The following is a 24,936-nucleotide window of genomic DNA, read 5'->3' as shown; positions in this document are numbered from 1 at the left end:
AGAAAGATGATGATGGGGAAGTGCATGCACTTGAAATTCATTGGTGTCAGGAAAGGGGTGAGGGAATGGTGTGTGCTGGACATTGCCACTCTGTTTCTATGTGGGGTTTGGGAGTCATGGTGCAGAAGGCAAGTTGCTCAACTTCCAAATTCCCTTTGTTTTTTGGAGGAACTCCCAAAGTGTGGATCTTGGTAGACTTGGCCCCACCTCCCACTATACTAGTGAGGGAGCCAATATTCCTTTTTCCTGCCCACTTGGAAGCTGGGGCAGAGACCCAGGTGTGATCATGTAACCCTCACAGGACACCTGCGAGGACAGATGAAGTGAAGGTGTGTGGGGGCAGTTAGGGATTCTTCCTGGAGGCTGAGCTCCCACTCAAGGTTCAGCTGCAGAGGTGTCCTAACTGGGCTTTTCCCTGGGTGTGGTCATACTTTCTGGGTTTAATTTTTTGGTTCCTGCCCACTTTCTGACCTTGTCTGCCCAATCATCCTATTGCCTTCAGGGGTGCCAGTAGTCGTCCATACATTGATTGTTTACTTGCCAGTCTCATTCAATTTCTGTTGCTTTCAAGAACCCCAGCTGCTGGATAGAGCAATAGGTTAGTTAACAATGTATAGCACAATCCTCCCTTCTTCTTTATTTTAAATGGCAAAGCCCCCATGGCTTTGTAACCAGGTGTGTCTGTTTTCCTTTTTCTATCAATTCTCTCCATTTCATCCAGTCCCATGGCTTACATGCAATCTTAGTGTTAATGACTCCAAAATCTACCTCCAGCCTTAACCTTTTTCTTGCACCCAGATTCATTTGTCTAGTTGCCTGTTTGGAATCTTCTACTTGGAATTCTTACAGACAGACATCCTGAATGTAGCATGTCAAAGCTAAACCGGTTTTCCATCTAACTATTTGCTCAGGCCAAAAACTTATGACTTCTCCTTGCTTTGTCTTTCATGCTTCACATCCAGTTTCTGTGTAAATCTTATGAAAATGTATCTCAAATCTGACTGCTCCTTCCCATCTTCATTGCTGGTCCTAGCCAGAATCTCTCTCACCTACAGTATTTCTATAGCTTCCTAAAAAATTGGTATAAATATTACCTTAAAGTAAGCTTTGAATATTTAGATATTTATGTGTTCATTTCTTCTGTTCTCCTGCCCCACACCAGCCTTCCCTTCTCCCCGTCTCCCCGTTTTGATACGCTTTCTTTAATATTTTGGAATAATTTTAAAATTTACAGAACATTTACAAGATAGCTCAGAAAATTATTGTATTCCCTTCTTCCAGTCCCTCAAAATGTTGACCTCATATGTAACCTTAATACATTTGTCAAAATCATGACTTTAACATTGAGACATTGTTATCATCTAAACTACAAGCTTTATTTAGCTATCACCAAGTTTTCCACTAATGTCCTTTTTCTGATTGAGAATCCAATTCAAGATTCTTCGTTTTTTCGAGATTCTTCATTGCCTTTAGCTACCCTTAGTCCTCTCTCATCTGTGACAGTTGGTCAATTTATTCTTGTTTTTCACAGCCTTGACAGCTTTCAGGGGCACTGGTCACATGTTTTTAGAAGGTTCCTCCCTTTGGGTTCGCCTGAGGCTTTTTCACGATTAGAATGGGGTTCTGGATTTTGGAGAGAATACCACAGGCATGAAGTGTTCTTCTCATCACATCATATCAGAGGATGGCAGCGTGATGTCAACGTGGCTTACCACTGATGACGTTAACCTTGATCACTCAGTTATGGTGGTATCTGCAGGTCTCCCCACTATAATGTTGCTATTGTTCCCTTTCTGTATTCTGTTATTTGGAAGTGAGTCACTGGGTCTCAGCCCACTCTCAAAGAGAGGAGATTTAAGCTCTACGGCTTGAAGAAGGGAGTATCTACATATATTATTTGGGCTTCTGTAAATGTCCTCTTTCAAATCATAAATTTACCCTTAGTTAGGAAAGAAGAGTTCAGAGATTTTCTAAACACGTGCAGCATGTATAGCAGTATTGTTTTGTTTGTCTATGAGTAGCTGTTAAATACTAAAAATTATAAATAGTTTTAAAATTACCACTGTGGTGATTGCTCGTACCTGTAAAACATTGCAGTTTTCTCCCCTGTCTTCATGAATGAAACAGTTGCCTTCTCTTTTTGAAGCTAAGGATGGCTGGGAGAAAGGAGCAGAATCATTTACCCTTCTTTCTTGTCAGACTCTCCATGAGTTTTCTTCCAGGATTGGAGGGATCTTTTGGTATCCTCGGGTACGTTGAGAGATCTCAAAAATAACAGGATTCTCAGACAAGATTAATTTTATTTAATCTTTATCTTTAATGCAAATATTTGCTAGTTAACACATAAAAGTCCGGGGGGAGGATAAAATATCAAGCAAGTAATGATAAACAGGAACTCTCAACAATGTTAAATGTCATTGAATCATCAATATCAATGAAAATCTAGAAATTTTTAATCTTAAGAATTTCTTTAATCCAGTGTCAACAATTAGCAAATTGTTTAGTTCAAATGGATACTTCTTGCTGTTTTTTCTTTTTTCCCTTTTTCTTTCCTCCTCCAATTCTTACCTGACAGTAAATTTTTAACACACACTCCACATATGTCAAGCACAAGCTTAGGTTTATGACTCAGACCAATTCCACGTCTTATCTAATTATCTGAGTATGTGTTAGTGACCTTATCCTGACATTAAGAAAATAAAATGAGAACACATACACAAAGTACCGCAGGGACTTTGGCGATAAAATGCCTTGATGCCGTTCATTTACGTCTGACGGGTGCAGATTTATCAGCATGTGGCCCTCATCCATTAGGGCAGGAGCTGCTTCCTGCTCAAGCTGCAATTGCTTAGCCCTCCTGGTATTTGCAGACTTTTGCAGCTACTGTTCACAAGGTCTTGGCCACAGCACATTCATTTCTCTCACTTTATTACCATCACATGTGATTCCAATTTGCTACCAAATTGAGTTTCCAGTCCTGAGCCTGACATTCAAGCCATCAGGTGGATTAGCTCCTTCAGCTTGGTTAGCGTGGTAGCTTTAGGTCAGTTGACAGTGGCCTATTAAATGTCCTTTGCTCCTCATCTTGGAATCTCGGCTGCCATCCTGTGGAGCAGCAGTGCTGGGTTACCCACTGTAACCTTCCTCCTTGTTTAGAACTCATAATTCTAGACCTACTGGAAAGACTTCTGATTAAAAGCAGAGTTGGTTTTTATCCCTTATCTTGCTGTTTCAGCAGCTTTTTCTCAGAGCAAAGCAGCCAGTTTATGCTCGGGTCATTTGGTGGAATATGATTGATGGAACTGTTCGGGTCATTCATTTGGTCCCTTTCCTCTTATGTCTTCTGAATGATCTATTTGCATATATAGTTGAAATAACATCTGATTTATTATTTTGTTGTTATTAATGATAATACCTCAGGTACCTTTTATGCGGCTGTCAGATCAACTTACTGGACAGAGCAGTATTATTCATTTGGTCTCTAGACCTTTTGCTCTGCAGTAGTATCAATTTCTTTCTAGGAGAAATGGCCTGGGTCTGGTACAGTGTGGTGTACTTTGTAATCTTGGCTACTCAGGAGGCTGAGGCAAGTGGATGCTTGAACCCAGGAGTTTGAGATCAGCTTGGGCAATGTAGTGAGACCTCATCCTAAAAATAAATAAAAATTAAAAAATAAAAAATATAGTGTGTTGAGCTATTACATCTAGGAAGTTCTTTTTCTTTTCTTTAACCTGAATACAACACAGATTTCTCAATGCTTGTTGTAACCAAAGATCCATGTATAGAAAATTACTCATTGGTTTTCTATTTATGTTTTGGTTCCCAAGGAAAACGGTCTTGGTCAGAGACTTTTCTCTTGTCATTAGAGGTTTTAGTAAATGAAGGTATATTTATGTTTTAGAATCAGGGAGCCAAGTTCAGCAAACACTATAATTTCTTGGAGCTAATCAAGGATTAAAGAAAAAAGCAAAGCAAAACAAAACAAAAAGGCACTTTACCACTGAACCCTAGAGCCCTTGAAAAGAAAACATTTGCTATTGGGAGAAAGAAGATGACAATTCATTCCTAAAGTTGCTGATTGTTTTTCTTGCTTTTAAACAGTTATGTGATTACTATATCTGTATGGAAATATATTTGCCAGTTAATAAGTAAGGCCTGCTGTGTTTAAAGCAGCAGCCACAGAGCTCTCCTCTGCTCTGGTCTGACACTGTTGTGGCCACTTTCTGTAAGCTGTGCTGGAGTAAGTTGTGCTGTGGAAAAGTGATAGCTGAGCCTGCTGTCCATGACAAACATTGAAATAGTCAATAAAAATAAGAGACAGGAAAGGTGAGTTTGAAGCTGATGGGGAAATACCTTTCAAAGGATAATGTTCAAGCACCTGAAAGGCAGAAAAATAAATGAGAATTATGGGCATGAATAACCAAGTTTAGTCATAGTGGGCTTCAGTTTGAGTTTAAATAGCCAAATGACTCATCGCTTCCTATTCTTCAATAATTGACAGCAAGTAATTATTCTTGAGCTTTGAAAACTTCATTAGTGGATAGAGGTATTTCTGAATCTATTTTTGTTTATTTCTTTGGTTGGCTTGTTTTCTTGCGTGTTTTTTTTTTTTTTTTTTTTTGGTTTTCCACAGCCTCTTGATGATTAGGTAGATAAGAATCTCAAATTGAGAGAAGTGTGAAGGCACCCTTTTAAAACTATGAAGCACTCTAATAATTGTCATGGCTGTCTGATTACCTTTTAGAAGTTGATTAAGCTGCTTTTAAATATCCCAATGAATAAATGGATGTTTTGAGAAATAACACCAAAAGGAAATCTTTTCCATTATCATTTAAAAAATAGAAAGTGCAATCTTTGGTATGCATAATGTTTTGCATGAATATGTTTCTGTTGAGGGCAAATAGTTCGATTTAATTGTCCCTTTCATTGCACCTTTCATTTAATTATAATCCTGCAAAATGTCTCCTACTTCTTATAGCTAAATCCTGTTTGGATAAATTCTTTGCTTGCTCAGATTTTCCGTATGCTCAATTGTAGGGCCATGTAACTCAACTCAGTATTTTACTGTAGTTGCTTTGGGAAGATTGATGGTTTTTCTGCTCTGGAATTCAGATAAGCTGTGTTTGTACCTTAAACACAGTGTGTAAAGAGAACCGTGTAAGAAGGGATCCAGCATAAAATTATGACATTAAAATGTTTTCAGTATAGGAAATGCCAAATCAAGCATAATGAGGGATGATACGTTCTTTGTTATCCGTTTGGTATCATAGTAATCTAAGGTTAATGCAGCATCACTTATATATGTTTTTTTTTTTTCTTTTGCAGAAGGAGCTGAGTCTCCCCAGAAGAGGAAGTTTGTAAGTAGTAGGATTTTGTTTCCTTGTTTTCTTTTTATTAATATATAGTTTATAGTTTGATTCTTCTCTGAGTCATTAGTGGCAATTGTAAAATGAATGATAATCAACTGAAGAAAACAAAAAACTGAATTTACTTATAAAAGTCAAACAGTAATAATTTCATAATTTTCAGGGTTTGTTCCATATGGGCATTGTAAACCTAAATGCATATTTATTCCTTGGAGAATCTTAATTTTTTAAAATGCTGTTATATAATCAAGCAAAAACATTATTTGGTCAGGAGATAGTGTAAATTGATCTGAATCAAGAATGAGTGTTCTTTATGATCTGAAATCCATGATTTTTTTATACTATGGATTTTATATGGAGTAAATTATGTACTTTTGAATCTGAATTGGAGACTTTGAATCAGTTGAACTTTCCATTATTAGATCTAGATCTTACTGAACTGATTCATGTCATGCTCTTGTATTAAAATAATGGATTTATGAACTTTGACTTGATTTCTTTATAGTGTGTTTTAATCTTTTATTTTTAAGACCATTAATATATTTGCACAAATCATAGTTTTTTTTCCATTAGCAAGTTGCAGAATGAAATTGAGGACAGAATTAACTACCCTCAATATTTGACCACATTTAAAGTCAGATTTGTTATCCGATAGTACTGTGTAAGGGCTGGTCTGGAAACATTTACATTTGATGTCTGATTTAAGTTGAAGAAGTTAGTAGATGGAGCACCTCCTTTAAAAAAATAGTATTTAAGATAAGTTTTTACAACTCTCCTCTTGGAGGATTAGAAAAAAATTTGGTAACTGTTGAAATATAGGGTTTATTCTAGGCTAAATTTTGGAAAATTTCAGCCTTTGCATCTAAGAACCAAAAATTCATCAGCTGTGAACATTTTATTACTGTCCATTTTGCTTCCTGTCTTTTGTACAAGTTTAGGCTGCCAGGCAGATACTGGATTATTATTTTTGGAGAATGTGCCAAGATAAATTGTCACTAGCTTTTAGCTTCCATCTCTCTGTGCTAGAGTTTAACAGAAAATAGTTTGCTATAGGAAATGGACTTAGAATTAAACTCTTTCCTCTTCTGCATCATGATTAGGACTCTGTTGCCTAAACTTGGAAAAGTCCAAACTTTTTGATATTTCCCATCATGACAAGACAAAAGAAAAATAGAAAACTACATGAAATACTTTTATAGAAAAAAATCTCATTTGCTTTTTTGCACTTTTCTTTAAGGCTTAAACACCCTTTCTCTTTTATTTGAAAGCTTCAGAACTTAAGTCAAATCTTGCTTTTAGTCTTTTTAATAGATTGCACATGGGTTTTGTTTTTTGTTTCTTGTTTTATCACATTAGTGTTTCCAATAATATTATAAAGATCATGTTAATTACAGAATTAGATTTCATGTTTCTATTTAAGGGTAATTTCCTCTTTTGCACTTAAGTCAATTCTGTTAATGTTAGCTGATAGCCATGAGTTGATGTGAAAATACGTGATAAGGAAAGTATTTTAAGTTTCTTTATTTGAGAAAATGGGATCTTTAATGAAAAAAGAATAATGACATAAGTTGTTTGGAGCCCATCTTTTGGAAACATAGTAAGAGAAAGTTTGATTTACATCAGAGCCATTTAAACTCCCCTCCCTGTTAAAAGTCAATTGAGCATTCAGATGATGAGCATGAAGCACACTATTTATGTATATGTGAACACAAATCTACTTTTTTCGTGAATTCTGGGAAAATTAGTACTTTCAAGTGAGATAAACTAAAAATAAACATGCTATTTTGTATTTTCTGTTAAACACGAATATTCCCCAGAGAATTAACGATGCCTGATATAGCTGTGCTAGAACCCATTGTCACTCAGCGTTTTTAGTGAATACTGTACAGAATGCCAGTAATTACTTTCCTCGTGCAAGGTTCTTTTATGACTTTGAGAAAGGGAAAATGCTTTTTAAAATAAATGCTAGAGTAATTTTATACAAATCTAATGAAGAAAGGCACAAATGTATCTTTATTAGTATCAGCTAGCCAACGTAATAGTACCTGATAATTAAACCTGTTAACACTTTGTTTATTTACTGCGTACATGACTCCTCCATTTGAAATCTTTTTATATCTTCTCCCAGAAAGATTAGAGATTTGCTCCTGCTGTTCTTTTCAGTCTCTTTTTTGTTGTTGTTGTTCCATATTAACATAAGCAACTGCACACAGTGTGATGTATTTCTTTTTTTTTTTTTTTTTTTTTTTTGAGACGGAGTCTCGCTCTGTCACCCAGGCTGGAGTGCAGTGGCCGGATCTCAGCTCACTGCAAGCTCCGCCTCCCGGGTTCACGCCATTCTCCGGCCTCAGCCTCCCGAGTAGCTGGGACTACAGGCGCCCGCCACCTCGCCCGGCTAGTTTTTTTTTTGTATTTCTTAATAGAGACGGGGTTTCACCGTGTTAGCCAGGATGGTCTCGATCTCCTGACCTCGTGATCCGCCCGTCTCAGCCTCCCAAAGTGCTGGGATTACAGGCTTGAGCCACCGCGCCCGGCCAAAGGAGGAAGGATGAATGGCTTTCCAGAAGAGAAAGCACAGTTTTCTTTTTTTTTTTTTTTTTTTTTTTTTTTTGAGGCGGAGTCTCGCTCTGTCGCCCAGACTGGAGTGCAGTGGCGCGATCTCGGCTCACTGCAAGCTCCGCCTCCCGGGTTCCCGCCATTCTCCTGCCTCAGCCTCCCGAGTAGCTGGGACTACAGGCGCCCGCCACCGCGCCCGGCTAATTTTTTTTTGTATTTTTAGTGGAGACGGGGTTTCATTGTGTTAGCCAGGATGGTCTCGATCTCCTGACCTCGTGATCCGCCCGTCTCGGCCTCCCAAAGTGCTGGGATTACAGGCTTGAGCCACCGCGCCCGGCCTGTATTTCTTATTGTCTTTGGTTATATAGCAATGTGATCCAACTTGTTAGAGAGTGTGTACCTTGATAAAGACTGAAAAGGCCTCTTTTGATATATCTACTGCTTCAAATCTGTATGTCTTGAAAGATAGCAGTTTTAAAATTGCATTTTCAGCATTCTGAAACTTACGGGGTTTTCCACATTTTTTTGAAAATTTTGAATATTGCTTTAAATAAGCTTAAAGATAACTTTTATATCCAGAATCATGGTAAAAACATATATTACATTGAAAGCTTTCAGAAATGAAAGACCTCAGGAAATTTTTTTTGTTATTAATTGAAAGTATAAAAAAGCAAACTATTCTGTCTAGAAAAAGAAATTCAGATCCTCACTAATTTATTATTTATGATCATTTTAATGAGAACTAACTTGAAGACTCTCTTGTTTTATAAACATTTTTAAAAGGTGTAGAAGCAATGATTGTGACTGGGTAATAGACAAGAGAAGCGAGGGAAACAGCTTTCTAGGCAAGATGCTGTTATGAGATAATCAAGTAACTCCAGATCACTTTTCCAGAGGCATTACAGCTTCCTAGACAGCTGGATTTTAGCTATTTCTCTTCTTTTTCCATTCAATGAATAGCCATTTGCCAAGGCTGCTTCTGATCCCAGATACTTCCTGTACTTTCCCCCTCATTCTCCTTGGAACTAAAGTTATCACATTGCCTTATCCCTCTCCTTCCAGCTACCTGTCAAAATCATAATATAGTCAGATAGTGAAATATTATACAGCAGGTAAAGTAACTGGACAAGATTATACATATCAGCAGGTATAATTATCAAGAATAGAATGATAAGTGCTAAAAGCAAATTCCAGGTACAAGATGGCATTTATATTATAAAACTTAAAAGTATGCAAAACAATATGTTGTTTCTGAATACAGGCATTTACAGTAAAGGTATAAAAGATGCATGGAAAGCAAGTTTATGATAAAGGTCACTTACTAGTGGAGAAAATGAAGTAAATTGGATTTGAGAGGCCTCTGCAAGGAGTTTCACGTATATCATTAATGTGGTAGTGTGTATATGGGTGTTTATATTATACCCTCTGTATTTTTGGTATTCTTGAAATATTTTATGTAAAATACTCAGTGATTGTATGGAAGTAGGATTAAAATTGCTTTAACCAAGTATTTATGTAGATTTTTAAGTAATTTGAATAACAATTATGTAAACATTCTATTTTGAATAAGAAAATATATCACACCTGTATTTGTGTGTGTGTGTGTGTGTGTGTGTGTGTGTGTATTTGGTTAATTTTGTCTCATAATAAAGATTGCTCCAAATAAATATGATTTGACAGTAACTAAAATATCTACAGTGGCAGATACCAATTGGTTAATGCCAGAACATCATAGAAAAAATTATGATGATAAATTGTAATAATCTTGAAATGCTTTAGTATATACTACCTGAAGCCAGGGGATGAAGCAAATGAGATAATAGTATTTATGATGGCATATTATTACACTTAGTTTCAGAACTAGATTTGTTGCTTTAGATTTTTATCCCATCAAAGAGATGTGACTCTGAATGCCTGTTCTTTGTGTTCAGCAAGGTGCCTGGTATAATAACTACATAGTGCAGACATTTGTGGAGTCTGTACAAATCTGTCTCCCCCTCCTAGATTGGGAGCCTCCAAGCAATGGACCTGCCCTGTTCTCTTAGGTTCTGTCACTGTGCCTGCGCCATGAGGACAAGTGGTGATGCCACGGCCGGATGGCTGATGCCAGATCCTTCATGGTTTCAATTCAGTATGGAACACATCAACCTTCTGCGTGTTGTTTGATTTAGATTTTTCTAATAACTAATTTGTACTGTCTGTATTTATGAAAGCGCCATTATTGTTGTGGTACTTTTTTCCTAAAATCCACCCATATTTTGCATGTAAGTCCTGAAATCACATTTCTAAGTGGAAAAATTCACAGGGAAATGTTTGTTTTCAGGCAAGGAAAGTGCAAAAAGTGGAAAAGCCCAAGATGTGAGCCCACGATGGTTAGGAGCCAAACCAAGGTGTCCCTGGCAGCCATTATTTATTTTTAAAGGACTCCTTTGTGTTTTGTTAATTGCCTAAATAAACAGCTCTCCAGGACAGAGAGGCTTCTTTTTTCATGGAATTCCCTAGAGTGCCTTGATGGTGTTTATACCCTGGAGAGAGGAGCAGGAAATCTGCTCAGGCCAGCTCCTGTGCCGCCTCCTGCTTTTAACTGGTCTTTCAGATGTCTTCGTACAGAGTAGAAGGAAACTGTGTTATCTATTCTTAGCAAATAGGTTCTCCCCGCTACTTAAAATGACCTTTCCTCCACCTTGTTTAATTATAAGCCTTGGTGCATTGTTTCATGGCTTTGTAGGTCTGGGATCTATAAAATTATCTGCAATTATCACTTCATTTTAGTAGAAGCAGTGACTGACACTTGGCAGTTTCTTAGCTTTAAGTTCTCTGGCCACACATGCTTGCTTGCTTGATTGATGGATTGGTTTATGATATTTGATTGCGACAGCTGTTTTAAATGTATTTTTATTTATAAAATTTTTCCAACTCTTTCGAAAAATAATTTCAACTTTTAGGTTCAGGAAGTACATGTGTAGATTTGCTACAGGAGTATATTGCATGACACTAAGGTTTGGGGTAAAAATGATCCTGACACCCAGGTAGTGAGTGAATATAGTACCCAAACTGTAGTTTTCCAGCCCTTTCCCCTTTGTCTCCCTGCACTAGTAGACCTAGTAGACCCTAGTGTCTATTATTCCCATCTTTATGTCCACAGACATGCTTTAAGGATGCTTTTAAAGGAATATCCAAGGCCAGGCGTGGTGGCTCATGCCTGTAATCCTAGCACTTTGGGAGGCCGAGGCAGGTGGATCATCTGAGGTCAGGAGTTCAAGACCAGCCTAGCCAACATGACAAAAATCCCATGTCTACTGAAAAATACAAAAATTAACCAGGCTTGGAGGTGCATGCCTGTAATCCCAGCTACTTCAGAGGCTGAGGCAGGAGAATCATTTGAACCTAGGAGGTGGAGGTTGCAGTGAGCTGAGATCATGCCCATGCCAACCTGGGCAACAGAGTGAGACTCTGTCTCAAAAAAAAAAAGGCTGGGTGCAATGGCTCACATCTGTAATGCCAGTACGTTGGGAGGCCAAGGCAGGCAGATCACAAGGTCAGGAGATCGAGACCATCCTGGCTAACACAGTGAAACCCCATCTCTACTAAAAAATATAAAAAATTAGCTGGGCATGGTGGCGGGTGCCTGTAGTCGCAGCTACTTGGGAGACTGAGGCAGGAGAATGGCATGAACCTGGGAGGCAGAGCTTGCAGTGAGCTGAGATCACACCACTGCACTCCAGCCTGGGCGACAGAGCGAGACTTCATCTCCAAAAAAAAAAAAAAAGAATATCCAGCAGCAGGAACCCAAAGCAGAAGCAGCTCCTAATATGTATAATAGTCCTGGAAAAGTATGTCTCTGCATGCTGAGGAGTTGCTGAGTATTCAAATTATCCCAGAGGCAATTTAAAAGGTTTTACTTATTTTAATTAACTGTTCTAGCACCAATACTAGTAGCTGGTAACAATATTCCTCTTTATAGGGTTTGTGAATGAAAAATAGTCAAACTCTGTAAAATATTTGAAGGGATTTATTCTGAGCTCAATATGAACGACCAAGGCCTGAGGCATCATCCCAAGAGGTCCTGAGAACATGTGCCCAAGATGGTTGGGTTACACTTGGTATTATACATTTTCAGGAAACATAAGACACCTGTCAATACATGTAAATTATGCATTGGTTTGGTGTGGAAAGTTGGGATAGCTGGGTGGGTGGTGCTTACAGATCATAGGTGGATTCAAAGATTTTCTGATATTGGCAGTTGGTTGAAAGAGTTATTATCTAAGACCTGGAATCAGTAGAAAGGAGTGTCCGGGTTAAGATAAGTGATTGTGGAAACCAGGGTTCTTATTATGTAGAACAGATGGTAAATGTCTCTTGTCAGGCCTTAAAAGGTGTCAGACTCTTAATCTCTCCTGGATCAGGAAAAGTTCTGGAAAGGGAAGAGAGTCTCTACAGAGTGTAGATTTTCTCCACAAGAGACAGATTTGCAGAGCCATTTAAAAATCTATCAAAAAATATATTTTGGGGTAAAGTACTTTAATTTCTTTCAGGGCCTGCTATCTGTCATGTGATGCTATACTAGAGTCACATTGGAATTTGGTCTCTTACTACAAAGAGCCTGTTTTGTCAGTCTTAAGATCTCTGTTTTAATGTCAGCTGGTCAGTTGTGCTGAATTCCAGAGGGAAGGAGGGTATCATGAGGCATGTCCGACCCTCTCTTCTTATCATGGCCTGAACAAGTTTTTCAGGTTTGCTTTGGAATGCCATTGGCTGAGAGGGGGATTCATTCACTCAGATGGGGGACTTAGAATTTTGTATTTCGTTTATATGTTTTTATGATTTTTCTCCATTCACCCTTTCGTTATTCCTCTGAGAGTGGTTGGAGTCTATTAGGGCTGGCCTTGGAATAAGTGGGCTAGGTATCTACTGGCATTTGATAGTTTCAGGTCTGCTAGGAGGTCCACCCCCTCTGACCGCAAAGGGGATTTGCATCTTAAACACATCTGCCACATGTCAAACATTCCAGCTAGAAATTCATCTGCCAGATCTTAGAGATGCCTTTGGTACCTCACTGAAATGTATGTACCTTTGGTTAGGACAGGTTGTCACCCAAACTAAATTTATCACAGCAGAAGACGATTCATTAATGGGATGCTTCTGGTGAACTGGCAAGAAACAAGGCTAGCAGAAAGTTGAGCAGGTATTGAGAACCATTTTACCATATGAATGCATTAATAAATGTATGAAAAGAATAATGAACTTATTTTACCGCTTCCTAATTTTGCCTTTCTTGGTTAGGGACAGTAGAGGGCATCCAGAGATGAAATGAAAGATGAGAGTGACCAACAGAGGGAGAGAATATTGTCAAAAAGTAGTTAGGACTACAAAGCAGGGGAACTTGATGGTAGCTTCTGGGTGGAGCTGGGCCTGCTAGACTTCTGAGATAGTTTGTCTTACAGTAGATATATTTGTTGGAGAACTTTCTCCTTAGTTCAGCTAAAACTGGGCTCTTTTCACACGGCCACGAAAGATTAGGCTCGTGGACATACAGAAGGGTGGGGAAAATGGAATTTACGGGGTGAAAAGGAAAAATAACTCTCAGCAAAGTGAAAGAGAGAGTCCTGCTAGGAGGTTTCCCACCTCACAGATAGAATTCCAGGTCACCACACAGGAACAGAAGAGGCCAGGCTCCTCCCCTTTGCAAAGGGTGCAAACTTCCCGAGGCTCTACCTCGTCCTCCCGGGGTGCAGGTGGGCATTACTCCGAAAGAATCAGCTGAAAAAGGGAGGGCTTCATCCAGGACCTGCAGTCTGGTATTTCAGCCTTCAGGCTCTTTTAGGCTTGAAAGTGGGATTTTGTCAGGGACCCTTGGCTGTCTCCTGTCTCAATCATATTGAATTGTATGTATTGGATTAGGGTATTTCTAAAATTGGAATTCCTAATTTTGACACAAGATATGAAGTGAACTTCTGTATAATTGAATGGGCATAGGTCGATTGTGTGTGTGTGTGTGTGTGTGTGTGTGTGTGTGTGTGTGTGTCTGTGTGTGTGTGTGTGTATTTTTTAAAAAGACTTACATTCAGGCCTGTTATATATCAGAAAATACTGCCTTGACTGCCTGTTTAGAAAAGTAGTTTGAGTAAAATGAGATTATTTCTAGCAGGCAAGGAAAGGGAATCAGCTTGGTTTTCAACTTACTTGAATTACATTTGTGAGATTTTCAGCAAAGTAAAGGCAATATTTCCTGAAAGAGAGGGAAAGAGTTTAATTCAAACAAAATAAAGGACATGTAAACCATATTTGAATAAGTTTTAAAATAAATTTAGGTTTCTTAGCACTTTCTGTCCTCCCACTCCCACAGATATTGAAGCAAGAATTCAAAATATCTATTGTCAAAGCCACATGGAAGTCCAGTGTCATTTTGAATGTTAGAAACCCAAAAACAAAACGAAGAAAAAAATCGAGTGTCACATCTGAATTAGCATTTAAAGTGGCATGTTTATATAAAAAGAAAACAGTGTAATCTATCCTGAGAGTAAAGAGAGGATTTCAGACTGTAGAAGAATGTCAATTGCATTTATATATTCATCGAATAGCCGGTTTGGTATTTGGTACGTATTTGCAGCTTTCCTTATCACACATGCATTTGTCTTCTGTGAAGTGGGTAGGGAAGAGATTTGGGAGATAGAAACAATGTAGGATTGATCTTCTTACCTTTGAAAATTATACGAAGACCTTACTTTTGTCCCAGGGGAGAGGATTAGGTTACCTGTGGGAGGTTTGTCAAAAATCTGTGTGCATTGCCAAACACCCTCGGGAATGCAAATCAGAGTCTCGTGTGTATTGAGGGCAGGGTGAGGTAGAGGCTTGAGTACTTTTAACCAGTTTTCAAGGTAAATCTAAAATGCCACTCCCAGTTGAGAATTAATGTTCTTAGCGTTTTGGTGGGTGTGCATAGCTTTTGGATAGCCAAAGGCAGGAGCAGAAATTCCCTATTTCATATTTACTGGAATAACTTTTTAGCAACTCAGAATCAAGTAGGATTGGGGGAAAGTTTTTTAGTGAGCAGTGCTTTTCAGCAACGCTTATTTAGAGGCACCCATTGAGAGAGGCGGGTATCTGTGCTGTCTCACTAAAAGCCACCTTCTCACATCTGTTAATCAATAGGTAATCACTGAGTAGCATTTCAGAGCATGGACTCAGAAGTCACACTGCCTAGGTTTGAATCCTGTCTCTGCCATTTAGCCGACTGTGTGACCTTAACCTCTATGTGCCTTAGTTTCCTAAAGTAGAATGATAATGTCATTGTGTCCTCAAATTATTTAGAGGATTAAATTAGTATTTGTAAAGTGTTTATAACAGTACCTGGCATACAATAAGTACTGTATGTTTTCTTAAATAAATAAATAAAATATATTGGGAATTACGCCCTTCTTTCTCTCTCCCCATATCATTTATTTTTGTCCTGTTGAATTAGGCAAAAGACCACAAAGTAGGCTGGGGAAATCCCCTTAAAGCTAGCTCATTGGAGTAGCATTTTCTCAGGGGCTGTTCTGTTTCCATGAAGAGGTGTGAAAGGGGCAGTTGACCCCATGTCCTTGGATAGCTCTTTCACTTGTACTCTGTGTTGGTCAACCCTAAGGACACAAGCTCTCTGCACAGATGTGGGGACAGATCCCACAGGTGTTCCGGCTCAGTATCATTAGGCTTTGAGGGAACTCACTCCCTGTCCTCAGTGGCCCCTCTATCAGATTTAAGCCATCTCTTCTCAGCAGGGTAATCAGGGCACTCCTTGAAATTGTGTTTTGGGACTGACAGGTGTTGAGAGAATAATATGGTATATTATAGCAGTCTATATGGAAAATTTTAATCATAGAATTTCAGAGCTGGAAGAAGCCTTAAGAGAAGTCTGACTGAAAATATCTTTATTTAGTAAACAAGGAACTAATGACTCAGAAGATTTGAGACTTGCTTGTGCTCAGGGAGTATATATGTTGATTGCAAACCATGACCAGAATTTAGGGTTCCTAACTCCCAGGGACTGGCAAGCAGCCTTTCCTTTTTGAGGTCAACATGCTTGGGTTAGAAAAACAGATATCAGCAAGGGAGTGGGTACTGATATGGTTTGGCTGTGTCCCCACCCAAATCTCACCTTGAATGGTAAAAATCCCCACGTGTCAAGGGTAGTGCCAGGTGGAGATAATTGAATGATGGCGATAGCTTCCCCCACACTGTTCTCATGGTGGTGAATAAGTCTCACAAGATCAAATGGTTTTATAAATGGGAGTTCCTCTGCACAAACTCTCTTGCCTGCCACCATGTAAGACATGACTTGCTCCTCCTTCACCTTCCGCCATGATTGTTGGGACTCTCCAGCCTTGTGGACCTATGAGTCTATTGAACCTCTTTCCTCCATAAATTACTCAGTCTCGGGTGTGTCTTTATTAGCAGCATGAGAGCAGACTAATGCAGGTATGTTTTGTTTTATAAAGAAATGCGAGCATCAACACCCACAGTATGGACCCAGTAAAGGGTAGACCTCATAGAGTTTGCTTGACTTCACCATGTTTGTCATAGTTTCTTTGAACATTTTGGAAAGTAAAGCCTCAAACTTGCCTTAAGAGTGTCCCCTTAACACTGTTGCTGAAGGGGAAACCTGCAGCCACACACCCGGCACTACCAGGATGCTGAGTTTATCTCAGACTGTAAAGAGAATAGTGACAGCCACACTGGTGTGGTGTAATGGTCCCAGCTGCAGTAACTGGCAGTCCCCAAATATATTCATTATCCAATTAGCCATGTGAGCAGAGCAGCTGAATTCTGTATTGTTCTCTCTTTACCCCTGTTGTGTGGTAGCAAGTTGGGCCCTGGTAGCTCTAACAGGGAACTGTGGAAAGGTAGGACTTCTCTTGTGTCCTGGTGTTTCTTGGAATCTGTGCCATCTCCTCTGCCATTTTGACTCTTAAGATTTAAATTCTTCTTTTACTCCTTGTGGCAGTAGACTATCAGACCTGAGTAACTAGAGGGAAAAACCACACCAAAAGGTTTTCAGGGTTTCTTTCTCTACTTTTCTGAGTTAGGGACCTCACCCTCTGAGGATTTTGGTGGTCCATTTATTTTCATCTGAATACACATGTGTTTTCTTTTCTTTCTCTCTCTCCTTTTTTTTTTTTTTTTTTTTGGAGACAGTCTCACTCTGTCACCAGGCTGGAGTGCAGTGGTGCAATCTTGGCTCACTGCAACCTCCGCCTCCCTTCAAGCGATTCTCCTGCCTCAGCCTCCCAAGTAGCTGGGACTACAGGTGCACGCCACCATGACCAGCTATTTTTTGTATTTTTAGTAGAGACAGGGTTTCACCATGTTGGCCAGGATGGTCTCGATCTCTTGACCTCGTGATCTGCCCACCTCGGCCTCCTAAAGTGTTAGGATTACAGGCGTGAGCCACTGCACCAGGCCCATGTTTTCTTTTAATAGGTTGTTTTATGACATCGCCTCTTTTGGGATGATGTTGAGGGCTTTCCCATGCTTAAGTACAGTAACATGAGACAAACCCATGGAAATACCAGTAACTGCACACTTCCTCCCAGTGACCGTGTGAGCTCTGCTTCATCCCACACATCACTCACTTAACTTTTGACCAGCACCATAAGGAAATTCTCTGCAGATAGTTTTGTGAACACATTTGCATGAGAGGAAAAAGTTTTACTGATTACAATCTATGTGTTTGATTTGCATGTGGAAATGGGTGGCAGGAATCTGACCTAGCATAGACAGACACATTTAAAACTTTTTTTAGATTGCAAATTCTAATAATAAATTCAGGCCGGGTGCAGTGGCTCATTCCTATAATGCCAGCACTTGTAGAGGCCAAGACAGGGGGATTGCTTGAAGTCTGGAGTTGGAAACCAGCCTGGGCAAAATAACGAGACCCTGTCTCTACAAAAAAAGACAAAACAAAACAAAAAAACCCAAAACAAACAACAACAGCAACTACAAAAAAAAAAACAATAAAAGTTAGCTAGGCATGTATCTATAGTGCTAGCTACTAGGGAGGCTGATGCGGGAGGATTGCTTGAACCCAGGAGTTTGAGGTGCTATGATCATGCGCCTGCACTTTAGCCTAGGTAACAGAGTGGGACCCTGTCTCTAAAAAATAAATAAATGAATGAATTTAAACATGTATATTGTAGAAATATAAAGTAATCTTTCAAGAAATATTTACATATTTTGTAGATGTTTATGTGAAGATGTTCTTTGTCAGAAAATACTAATTTAGCTTATGCTTTGTGCTCTTTATTGTGCAGAAAAAACGATTTTTAACTTTTGGTGTGTCATAGAGATCAATGGGATTAACCTTTTGGTAACATTAGCATCGAGTGCCTAACTCTTCCCAAACCCTGATTTTCCAGTGCAGTCTTTTATTGTTTTGGGGGGTGATGGTATATGCTTCTACTTAGAGGGGTCAGCTTTGAGGCAGAGATTATCTTCTAGATTTATTTTGTTTTTAGGAAATTGAGGAGGGCATTTGATTTGAGAAATTGGTACTGTGTGCCTTCCATGTGCGGCTGCTGTGGAACAAGTGGTAATGTTAATTGCAGGGAGAGTAGGACCTTCCCACTGTACTAGCAGCAGGACAAAGTAAGGGAGAGTTCTGCTCCTTTCTCAGCTCCTTTTGACCTCTCTCCCTAGGCAATAAACTTTCAAGTTTGCTTTGTATGGGGCACATGAGTGGGTTTACCAAGGGTTTTGTATTTCAGCACATAAACCATAGTGTTTAGTACCTTAACAAATCAAGAATCAATTATCTGCAAGAATAAGCAGAAGGTTTTTTTATGTCTAGAATAAATTAGCTTAAATGCTAAAACCAGTCCTTGTGAATTAAAGAAGCACTGGAAGCAATGAAGTATATTTTTAAAATGCACTTGACATCATACACTGGAATGAAATTAATAGATCACTACACAGGTTTCATGTCTTAGAGGAATAGTGGTGGCTTTTTAAGGTGGATTTCTAAGGCACTACCAATATGTATGTAGAGGTAGTTGAATTTGATAGAATCATGGGGAGAAATGCCATCAAACTCCTGGTTAAAAGCATATTATTTGATTATTATCTTTGAGAATTCAGGCCACTTAGCTTTATTCTCTTTTTTCTTTCTTTCTTTCTTTCTTTTCTTTTTTTTTTTTTTTTTTTTTTTTTTGCTGAAAGATGTTGGTCAGACATACCTTTAAGATGATGGTGGTGACTGTCTTGGGAGTCTCTTAAAAGGAGAATTAAAGCAGAGACACTTTAAATTGGTTTTCATAAGGGTCTAAGTCTTTCCCTCCCAACACACACCACATCTACTATTTAATATCATCTAGGCTGTATTATGTTCATGTACCCAAGAATTGTGAATTCTGTTTGTGTTAACTCACAGAGGAATTTAAAACCACAAAATAAAACCTCTAAAACTGCTTCCTTTCATGGATTCCCAAGTAGCATGAACCAATTTCAGCTGTCCCTACATGGTATGGTAGTGAGATTTTCCCCAATAGCTAGCATTGCATTTCTCTCTTTAAAAAGGATTATTGAGACATAATTGGCTTATAATAAACTGTACATAATTTAAAGTGCACAGTTTCATAAATTGATATGTGTATACACTCGTGAAACCACCAGCACAGTCAAGATAATAAAATACCCATCTCCCCCAGAAGTTTTCTCCTGCCCCTTTGTCATTGCTTCCCCACCCCCACATCCCCAACCAGACAGCTACTAATGCTTTCCATCCCTAGAAACTAGTTTGCATTTTTTTTAATTTTACATAACTAGAGTGATATTGTATGCACCCTTGTTTTAGGCCTGGCTTCTCACTCAGCGTAATTATTTTGAGATTCATCCATGTCATAGCATATGTCGATCATTTATTAGGATTTTTTTGCTAAGTAATATCCTATTGAATGACTATGTCAGTTTCGTTAGTCTCTTGCTGCTGGACATTTGGCTTATTTATAGCTTTTGGCCATTATAAATAAACCTTATATATGTGATCTTTAAATGTTTTCTCCCAGCCTGTGGCTTGTGTTTTTATTCTCTTTATAGCATCTATTGAAGAGCAAAAGCTTTATTCGTTCTTTAAATGCTTTTGGTGTTGGATCTAAGCCATCTTTGCCTAATCCAAGGTCACAAAGGTTTTTCCTATGTTTTCTTCCAAAAGTTTTATAGTTTTAGATTGTACATTAGGTCTATGATTAATGTGTTGATTTTTATACATGGGGGGCAGATATGGATTGAAGTTGATTTCTGCATACACGTCTCTAATTGTTCCCGCACCATTTATTGAACAGGCTGTTTTTTCTCCACTGAAATGCTTTGAACTTTTGTCAAAAATGAGTTGTCTGTGTATTTGTGTTTCCATTTGCAGACTTTATATTTCATTGATTTGTCTTCATATCAATCTACTGTCTTGATTATTGTAGCTTTATAATAAGTCTTGATCTCAGAAGCATTAGTATTCCAACTTTGTTCATCTTTTTTCAAAGTTGTTTTGGCTCTTCTAGTTGTTTTAATTGTAGAATCAGTTTGTCAGCTTCTACAAAAAAAAGCCTGTTGATATTTTTATTGAAATCATATTGAATCCATAGATCAACCTGAGGAGCTTTGGAAAGTTGACCAGTATTTATACTGAAATTCTAGTCTTAGAGATGGATTAAAGAGGACAGTGTGTAAGCTGATACAGTGTGGAAAGATGGGATGGAATGGCCCCCAGGTGTGTTGATGGAGGAGAAGGACCAGGTGGGGAGTTTGAGTTGAGGAATGAGTGATCATAAATTAGCAAGTACTTTGTCCAAAAAGCCTCTCAGAGAAGTGCAAGGGATGTAGTTGGGTGGGTGGTTCAGGGAGTAGCTCAAGTAATGATTTGAAGCTGAAGTCAGAAGAACTAGCCACATTTCTTCTAGAAAGAACTATAATGGAGAGCTCACGCTTAGCATAGAGAGGAGGTAGAAGAGGAAGAGTGTGACCAGAGGAGGTTCCGTGGCTGGGAAGAGGACCATCGGTCCAAAATGTTGTGATGCAGGGGACACTGAGGGTGACATCATGCTTTAATGATTGCTACAATGCCTGAGTCTGATACAACAATGAAGGTCAGTTATACACTTGAACTGATTGCTTGTCTAGGACAGTGGGTCTCAACTGGGGGTGATTTTACCCCCAAAGATGACATTTGACAATATCTAGAGACCTTTTTGGTTGTCACAACTATTTGGGGACCAGGGTTTCTCCCACTATCTTCTAGTGGAGAGAGGTCAGGGATACTTCTAAACACCTACAGTGAACAAGACAACCCCAAAGAATTATCTGCCCAAAATGTCAGTAGTGCTGAGGATGAGAAACTCTGGTCTGGAGAGTGAGAATCAGAAAAGAAGGCGGAGGCCCGGCGAGGTGGCTCACACCTGTAATCCCAGCACTTTGGGAGGCAGAGGTGGGTGGATCACTTGAGGTCAGGAGTTGGAAACCAGCCTGTCTCACCTAAAAATACAGAAATTAGCCGGGCATGGGGTGGCGCACACTTGTAATCCCAGAGATTCAGGAGGCTGATGCGGGAGAATCACTTGAACCCGGGAGGCAGAGGTAGCAGTGAGCTGAGATCGTGCCACTGCATTCCAGCCTGGGCTTCAGAGTGAGACTCCATCTCAAAAAAAGAAAAAAAGAAAAAAAAAGGAAGGTGGAATGAGAGCTGATTGGTTGCTCTGAGATTTCATGTTTTCTTCTCAGGAGAAATATTTGTTCTCTTGTATAGTGACTGGGATGTTTCCCTGGATGATAAGAAATTAGTCTGTGGGACTCTTCTTTGGGAATATTTTCAGAAGATTTCTAAAAAGGTTATCAAATAAAGCTAGTTTAACAAAAGAATAGCTTGACTAAAAGTAATTGGAGGAAAATTTTAGCATTTGAACTAGTGTACTTAAGAAAATTATTCTCTTTGGATGTGACGTTGTCCATAGATGAGTTTGTCAATGAGTGTACTTTTCGATACAAGTAATAGAAAATGTAACTCAAAGTGATTGGAGGAAAAAAATTGCTAGCTGTGTAACTAAACAGTGGAGGCTGCACGCGGACGCTGGTCCCGAGGCTCAGTGCTGTCTCAGGGACACAGGTCCTCCTGCACTGGGGGGCTGGTCCCGAGGCTCACTGCTGTCTTAGGGACACGGGTCCTTCTGCACTGGCTGCAGGCTTCCTTCCTGACTTATCCCTCAGTGTCTGCCCACAGTTTCCAGAGTTAATGGAAGAAGAAGAAGAAATTTTCGTCTCCTACCATAATGGGTTTTTCTTCAATTGGACCATTTTAAATTATGTGTTTAATCCTGAACATGGGAGTGTTTCTAGCATTGCCATCATTAGCTTAGACCTGCGCTGTCCAGTGCAGTAGCCGCTAGCCACATGTGGCTCTCAAGCTCTTACAATGCGGATAGTCAAAACTGAGATCCAGAAAAAGAATGAGAAATATCTCATTAGTAATTCTTATGTTAATAGCATGCTGAAATGATAGTATTTGTGGATATATTGGGTTAAATGTTATTAAAATTATGTTAACCTGTTAATGTGACTACTAGAAAATTTTAAATTGTATAAGTGGCTCTGAATTGTATTTCTGGTGTAGAACAGTAGCTTAGCGCGTTCAGGAGTCCTTGGAAATGGAGTGTAGTCAGTTCCACCCAAACTACATGGCTGATACACAGAGGGGAGAGAGAGAGATAGAATGGATATTAAGCAAGTAGCCCCAACTGAACACAATTGGTGAGACTCGCATAGGCAAAAAATGTTTGTTCATTTACTACTGTTTTACTAAAGATGAATGTATAGAAATACTACTGTACTACCATTTATAAAAGTTAATAACATAGTTTTGAAAATTATGAAATTACTATTGTGATCATGGTAACTAGTGAAACAGCACAAAGATATACAAAGAGAAAGTAAATAATCCCTATCCCTTCCAATCCCTGTATTTATCCACAACCTTAGGTAGTCATTGTTAGACTGGTGTGTATTCTTCCATTCTTCACTTCATGTGCATACAGGTGCAGGTACATTTGCATACATTGATTCGTTGCAGTTGTTGCTACTACGTGTCTTAAACAAGAATGTTAAACACTCACTCCTTGATTTTCTTTTGTCACCTTATCAGTCTGCCAAGTCAGTAGACACAAATTTATCAGATTTATTTTAATAATTATATTATGTTCTACATTATAGATATGCCACATTTTATTTAACCATTTTCCTATTAACTGACATTCTTGTTGTTTTCAGTACTCCCTTTCTCCCCTCCCCACAACAAACAATGCTGCAATAAACATTTTTGTACCTATATCCTTACGTACTGGTCCTTTTTTTCCTATAGGATAGATTCCCAGAAGTGGAATTGCTTGGTCAAACGGTAGGTGTATTTCTAATTTTAATAGCTATCACTTTACCCAAAAGAATAGCAAATCACCTTCACACATAAGAATGCCCATTTCCTACATTCTCACCAGCACTGGATGTCACTGCCCTTAATTCTTTCCAACCTTATTACGCCTGGTCATTACTTTAAATTGCATTTCCTTCACTATCACTGATGTTGAGTATATTTTCATATGTTTACTGTTCATTTACATTTCTCTTTTCTTCATTTCATGCTCATTTTCACTGCCCATTTTTCCATTTAGTAGTGTTTTTCAGTTTCTACAAACTCTTACATGAAAGTATTAATCTGTTGTTGTATGCATGCAAATGTCTTTGCAGTTTTTATCTGTTTATGATGTCTTTTGCCAAATGAAATTGTTAATTATTGTTTAATCAAATATGTCTTTTTCTTTATTGCTTCTGAATTATTTGTTTTGCTCAGAGTGGTATTGTCCATCCCAAGGTCATGCAGATATTCTCTTAAATTTTCTCACCATTTTAAAAAACATTCAATCTTCAACTTAAAATTTTGTACACGAGGTGAGGTAGGATTCTCTTTCTTTTTTTTTCCCTAGATGGATGACCAGTTACTTAAGTCCTAGTTAACACAAGAAACTTTATTTTTCATGGGATTGAATTGTTGTCCTTGTCACATATAAAGATGCCATATATATTTGGAACTGTTTCTGGACTCTCTATTCTGCTCCTATCTGTCTGTTTCTGTGCCAACACCATTCTGTTTTGAATACACTGGCTTTTCTAGTGACTTATAATTTCTGGTAAGTTCTCCTTCACTCTCCTTTCATACTTTCATGACTTTTTTTAGTCAGTTATTTTTCCACATTGTTCTGGTTCAACTAAAAATTTTAAATTGAAGGAATTTTATCCTAAATGCTTTTAAAATGAAAGGTAATACAACACTACTCAATAAATAGAACCAAATATTTAATATTTCTCAGTGTGGGGATCTCTTTACCTGATGCCACTGATTAGAAGAATATTTACTGAGAAACTAAAGATTACTTCTGTCAGTTTTAATTCTTTAAATGTGATTTACTTTATCTCTGTGATGATTGCACAGTTATGCCAAGATGCAAATATTGGGATACAGCCATAACTTTTTAATTATCCAATAATTAAATTATTGCATTAAAGCTTAAGGGGTTCGAGTTTTCAATGAATGTAAGTTTCTAGTTTTGTATGTCTGTTTATGTACCAAATTATGAAGTATACCCATATCTGGACTGGTTGAGAGATTTGCAAATATGATGTGAACAAAGAACTATAACTGAAGTGTACAATAAACCATGTACTTTGGAATCTTTTGTGATTTAATGCTTTTTAAGCTTAATGTTGAATATTACATGGACTTCAGAAATTTTCACACTTGAAACTATGGACGAAGTTTCCTAGTATTTGATAGCTTTTGACCATTCTTTTAAATTTACACTGTATTAATATAATATTAACTTAATTGTTTTTACTGACATTCTTAATTTCTTTTTGGAATTCATTAGCTGGTATAATACTAAAGTAATAAATACCTTGTGTTTTTCTAAAGGCATCTGAAATATTGGAGCTAAATACTAAAACTGGG

At 38.4% G+C, this 24,936-nt stretch overlaps 1 protein-coding gene across 20 annotated transcripts in view; it reads left to right on the top strand.

The window, feature by feature from the left end:
- The window catches only part of LOC105475214 (microtubule associated serine/threonine kinase family member 4), a 577,292-nt gene that overhangs the window by 294,072 nt on the left and 258,284 nt on the right, over positions 1-24,936 (top strand). For 13 of the 20 annotated variants that reach the window (XM_011730295.2, XM_011730297.3, XM_011730299.2 and 10 more), the window contains 2 exons: positions 5,326-5,357; positions 23,296-23,331. In XM_011730295.2, coding sequence (XP_011728597.2) covers positions 5,326-5,357; positions 23,296-23,331 — 68 coding nt within the window. The remainder of the gene's footprint in view (positions 1-5,325; positions 5,358-23,295; positions 23,332-24,936) is intronic. The other 7 variants (XM_011730296.3, XM_071098847.1, XM_011730298.3 and 4 more) reach the window with 1 other exon arrangement.

The sequence above is a fragment of the Macaca nemestrina genome, chromosome 6 (genome assembly GCF_043159975.1).
Source record: "Macaca nemestrina isolate mMacNem1 chromosome 6, mMacNem.hap1, whole genome shotgun sequence".
Lineage (NCBI taxonomy): Eukaryota > Metazoa > Chordata > Mammalia > Primates > Cercopithecidae > Macaca > Macaca nemestrina.
This window is presented reverse-complemented; position numbering and strand designations above follow the sequence as displayed.